This window comes from Mandrillus leucophaeus, unplaced genomic scaffold (assembly GCF_000951045.1).
Source record: "Mandrillus leucophaeus isolate KB7577 unplaced genomic scaffold, Mleu.le_1.0 Scaffold46, whole genome shotgun sequence".
Classification (NCBI taxonomy): domain Eukaryota; kingdom Metazoa; phylum Chordata; class Mammalia; order Primates; family Cercopithecidae; genus Mandrillus; species Mandrillus leucophaeus.
The window spans coordinates 189,496-194,722 of NW_012104920.1; the positions used below are offsets into that span (position 1 = coordinate 189,496).

At 38.9% G+C, this 5,227-nt stretch overlaps 1 protein-coding gene across 1 annotated transcript in view; it reads right to left on the minus strand.

Annotated features, from left to right (window-relative positions):
- The window catches only part of NDEL1 (nudE neurodevelopment protein 1-like 1), a 27,434-nt gene that overhangs the window by 10,699 nt on the left and 11,508 nt on the right, over positions 1-5,227 (minus strand). The window contains exon 7 of the mRNA XM_011994477.1: positions 3,371-3,462. Within this exon, the coding sequence (XP_011849867.1) occupies positions 3,371-3,462 (92 nt within the window). The remainder of the gene's footprint in view (positions 1-3,370; positions 3,463-5,227) is intronic.

Genomic DNA, 5,227 nt, shown 5'->3' on the forward strand with positions numbered 1-5,227 from the left:
CCTACAAGATGACTAAGAGGAATGGAAAGAAAGTTGGGAGCAGCCATGAAACAGCATCAGAGAAGCGAGAAAAGAGGGCATTGAAAAAAAAAAAAAAAAAAAGGTCAGTGTTGAATGCTTCAAGTAAAATTAGGACAGAACAGCATCCACTGGATTTGACAGCACTGAGATCACCAGTGAGCAGTTTTAGCGGCACGAGCAGGGGACAGAGCCCAGGCTAAAGTGCCTGGGGAGTGTGCATGCAGTCAAAATGCTAACAAAAAACGGAGATACGCTTTCAAGAAGCTTTAAAGTATGCAATATGTACCACATAAGTATTACATATATTTATGTGGATAGCATGCAATACAGAAATACCAAAGTATACATGTATAATACATAACATATAATGTGTAATACATAAACACTACACACAAATATTAACACATATATAGTAAAAGGCTGAAGATACAGGAGAAATAAAGATTTGAGGGTTGGAAGAAATGAGATCCAAAGCACAGATGGACAAAATTAGCCACAGGTAGGAATTTGCACTTTTACCACTGGGACAAAAAGGAGGAATGGCTACAGAGGTAATAATAGGAGGGTAATAGCAGAAGATGAGAAAAGAAATCAAAGAAGCTTAAAACAAATGGCCTTCATTTTCTCTGTGAAGGGGATGCAAGAGTCGAGAACGGCTTCCAGTTCAAGTCAGCGGACAAAGTGTAAAGAGGCATAAATGAAATATTCATAAAAGCCAACAAAGGCTGGTGGACAGCAGCAGACGCCAAGTGTTGATGACTTTTGGAGGTCGTTATTTTGATAACTCTTAGAAGACAGATTGTCAGCTGAATGTATAAACCATACAAGGATGCCAAATTAAACTTCTATGCACCACTTCTGAATAAATTAAAGTACTAAAGCAAAACAAACAAGGAACAAAGAGAGACGACAACGTGGGGTTGAGGAATAGGCAGAACTAACCCAAGAGTAAAATGGAGAGAAATTCGAGAGCAACAACAACGCAGCAGCCCTCGAAGCCCATCAGGGCATCCCGCAAAGAGTGTGAAGAAGCAACTAGAAGATACGAGAGCAAAGAAAGGTACAGGTTTTTTCTACTCAAAAGAGAGAAGGGGAAACAAATGCTAGGAAAAGAAAGCAGCATACAGTCAGCTACAATATGAAATATTAAAAAACCCGGTATGATTTTGAGTAAATTACAGTTAAAGAACAAAATTCTCAAAACACATTTGTTGAGTGGCACAAATATAAAGACCCACCCGAAAGTCCAGCATCTCCTCTGTGATGACACAGTAAATAACACATATATAGGCATTGTTACAAATGCTGTTTGACTAATTTTCCATTTTTAGAACCAACCAACAGAGAGCTCACACAGCTAGTAGAGGGCTCAGAAAGGGAAAGCGGAGTGGGAGTGTCAGGGGAAGAAAGGGAGAGAACAGAGACTTAAGATATAGCCTCATACTGGCCAGAAATGGTGGCTCACACCTGTAATCCCAGCACTTCGGGAGGCCAAGGCAGGCAGATCACCTGAAGTCAGGAGTTCGAGACCAGTGTGGCCAACATGGTGAACTCCATCTCTACTAAAAATACAAAAATTAGCCAGGCATGGTGGCGGGTGCCTGTAATCCCAGCTACTCAGGAGGCTGAGGCAGGAGAATCACTTGAATCCGGGAGGCGGAGGTTGCAGCGAGTCGAGATCATGCCACTGCACTCCAGCCTTGGCAACAAAGCGAGACTCTGTCTCAAAAAAAAAAAAAAGATATAACCTAATACATTTGGAAATGAAAGTTTAAGAACATTAAAGTAATTTTTTTATAAGAACAAAAAATAAAAATTAAAATTTGGGAGGAGGTGATCTAAATTCCTCATCTCTGCTTAAAGTTGAGTAAATCAAGATAAACAGAAAAATAAGCATATTATTTCAAGTATTAAAGACAAATACTCCAACACAGAGGATTTTAAAATCTATCTTGGGAGTGAAGAAAGATTACTTTAGGTACTATAGAAATGACCTATGCACTTTACTTTGTATTTTAACTTTAAAATGCAGGTTTAATCTGATGGTCAGAAAATAACCCCTATGATGAGCTGAAACAGGCAAACATAAGACCTGTGTCTTGGCCTCCCATATCTGCTTTAGATAAAGTATAATGCAATTTCTACATTTTTTAGAAAGTGTCACACACGAAAATAAGTGAAGGGGGTAGTAGATACTGGGAAATGGCAAGGGTTGGAGAGGTGAAAGTCACTAAGGGAAACAGGAATGGGAGCTAATGCTAGAAATGCAGACTTGATAGTGGCATAAATCCACAGGATTCTGCAACTGTTTCCAGTAATTCAGATGGCAGACCTTCTTTGTGGCCAGAGAGACCATGAAGTCAACAGTGACAGAGTAAGAGATGTGTGAGATCACCGATGAAAGAAAGGAAGTGAAAGGAAGAGATGGCAGATAAAAACAAACACACCAAAAAATGGGGTAATACTCTTGATGAGGTTAAAGAGTAGGTCTGATGCAGAGTAAAACACTGACTAAGCAGAAAAACGGATTTTTTTTTTTTTTGAGACGGAGTCTTGCTGTCTGTTGCAGGCTGGAGGGCAGTGGTGCAATCTCGGCTCACTGCAACCTCCGCCTCCTGGGTTCCAGCGATTCTTCCGCCTCAGCCTCCCAAGTAGTGGGATTACAGGCACCTGCCACCATGCCAGAATAATTTTTGTATTATTAGTAGAGACGGGGTTTCACCATGTTGGCCAAGCTGGTCTCGAACTCCTAACCTCAAGTGATCCACCCACCTCAGCCTCCCAAAATGCTGGAATTACCAGTGTGAGCCACCGCATCTGGCTGGGTTTAATATTTCAGAAGCAAAACTGTTCTGGAATCCAAGGCTCACACCAAGAAGAAGGCACTGAGGTTGAGGTGGCCAAGGAACAATAAGGTGGGCAAGACTAAGAATAGAGAGTAATGCCATGAGTCAAATGTTAAAGTCCCACAAACACAAGACAAGGGAAAGACCAGGAAGACGGCAGACAACAGTAAAGACCAGGATGAGGGTGGCAGAAGACACACAGCAGGCCTTAGACAAAGTATTCTAGACAAGGACAGAGGCGTCATGCTGTTGAAACAGGAATGGAGAACAGGAAGAATGCCCCGGTGGGAACCTCAGAGCTCAAGGTACAGGCTCTTCTGCAGGGGTATCCTGAAGTGTCATCTGGACTAGCCTCTGGCCAGTCAATGGATGCTTTTGCTTGTCAGCTTCATGACAGCTTTTACCACGGGAAAGTCTCCTTTCTTTCTTCCCTCACTTCAAATTAAGAAATAATTCAATACCTTGTCAGTGGAAACACCTAGTGATAAATAACTGAAACTTACCCCTACTTTCCGTAAGAGATCCCCCACGATGTTTAGTGCTGATATCCTAGCAGAGGGAGTTAGTGGACTGGTACCAAAACCGTTTGGTATAGCTAGAGAAAAATAAAAGCTGAGTGATTACACTTGCAGTTCCCTTGATATTTGGGTCTTGTTGTTGATGTTACAACGTAGTGTAACACTCAATGCAATATCAACAAACAATTTCCAACTATGGACAAAGTACAGATACCATAAGTAGGCTTAACCACTCTCCAATGGGTGCATATTTACATTATATCAAATTTTTATTTTTATATCAAATATATATATAATTAAATTATATCAAATAACGCTACAAGGACATATACTCTTACACATCTAGACAAGTATTTCTGGAAAAAGAGATTTCTAAAAATAGAACTGCCAGCTCAGGCATATGTCCATCTTTTTCACCTTGACAGACCCTGCCAAAATGCTCTCTAAAAAGCCTGTAGTCACATCAGCAATCTATGTGGGGGTGCCCTTGATAATACTAGGTATTATCTTTTTTTTTTTTTTTTTGACAATTTGATAGTCACGTTGCTTTACTTTCTATTTCCACAGTAACTAGTCATTTGAATCTCTTCTGAAAATCAGCTGTTCAGTCTTTGTACGTTTCTCCACTGGTTTGTCTTTCCTCCTGTAATCTATCTGTAAGAGTTCTATACATTCTGGATATTCACCCTTTCTCTTATATACATTGTATCTCTCAGTGTGACATTCACCTTGTAAACGCTGTGTTTTGGTAGGAGAACCTTTGGCTTCTCCATCTTAATGGCATAATCTTTCCCATACTTTCTCTTCGTATTTTTTTTTTTTACACATTTAGATCATTTAATTCACCTAGAAATTATAGTGTCTATAAGATACACATCTAATTTTTTTCCTCTAAATGGATAGCCAATTGTCCTAGTATCATTTAGGGAAAACTCATCTCATCTGAAACGGCACTATAACTATTAACTAAATTCCCTAAATATATGAATATATTTCAGTTCCATTGAATTATTAGCCTATTCTATCAGAAGTATGCTACTTTAATCATTATAATGTTAAAATATATTTTGATATCTCAAAAGGCAAAGGTCCTTCTTGTTATGAGCCTATTTCAAACTTTTCTCAGCCATCCTTGCACATTTACTATTCCAGAATAATTTTAATATCAACATACCAATTTTTAAAATCCTGTTAGGCTTTTTATTAGAAGTTGAAATTATAGATTGACTTGGGGAGAATGGTGATTGTAAGAAAATTCAGTCTTCCCATTCAGAATCATGGTATTTACCATGATATTTACCCACATCTTCCACACTCAGTAAGGTTTTCAGTCATGCACATTTCTTAATTTTTAAGAGATAATATGACACCATGATTAAGGGTTCTTGAGCTGAACTACTGTATACAAATCCAGTTCAGCCACTGGGTAAGTTACCCGTATGTAAAAGGGGATAAATAACAACTACCTCATCATAAAGTTGTTGTGAAGTTTAAATTAGTTAATGTACTTTAAAAATGCACATAGTAAGTACTCAGTAAAGGTTAGCTATTATTTTTTATGTTTGTTTTCCACAGAGTGCTAATCAGCAACGAGAATACTTGAGCGGGGTTTTTGTTGTTTCTTATCCTTCTCCTCCTCTAGAATGCAATCTCATTGCAGGTAGGGGCTTTGTCTTACCACTGCGCTCCCAGCATCTAGAAAAATGCACGACATATAATAGGTGCTCGATGTGCTATAAAACACTGCTGTACTGTTCTTGGCAGGGATTTCTAGATCTCATTTTTCCCTATTCGAGTTTTATATTTTAGGTGTTATTAAACCTGTGCTTTTATGGTAAGGTG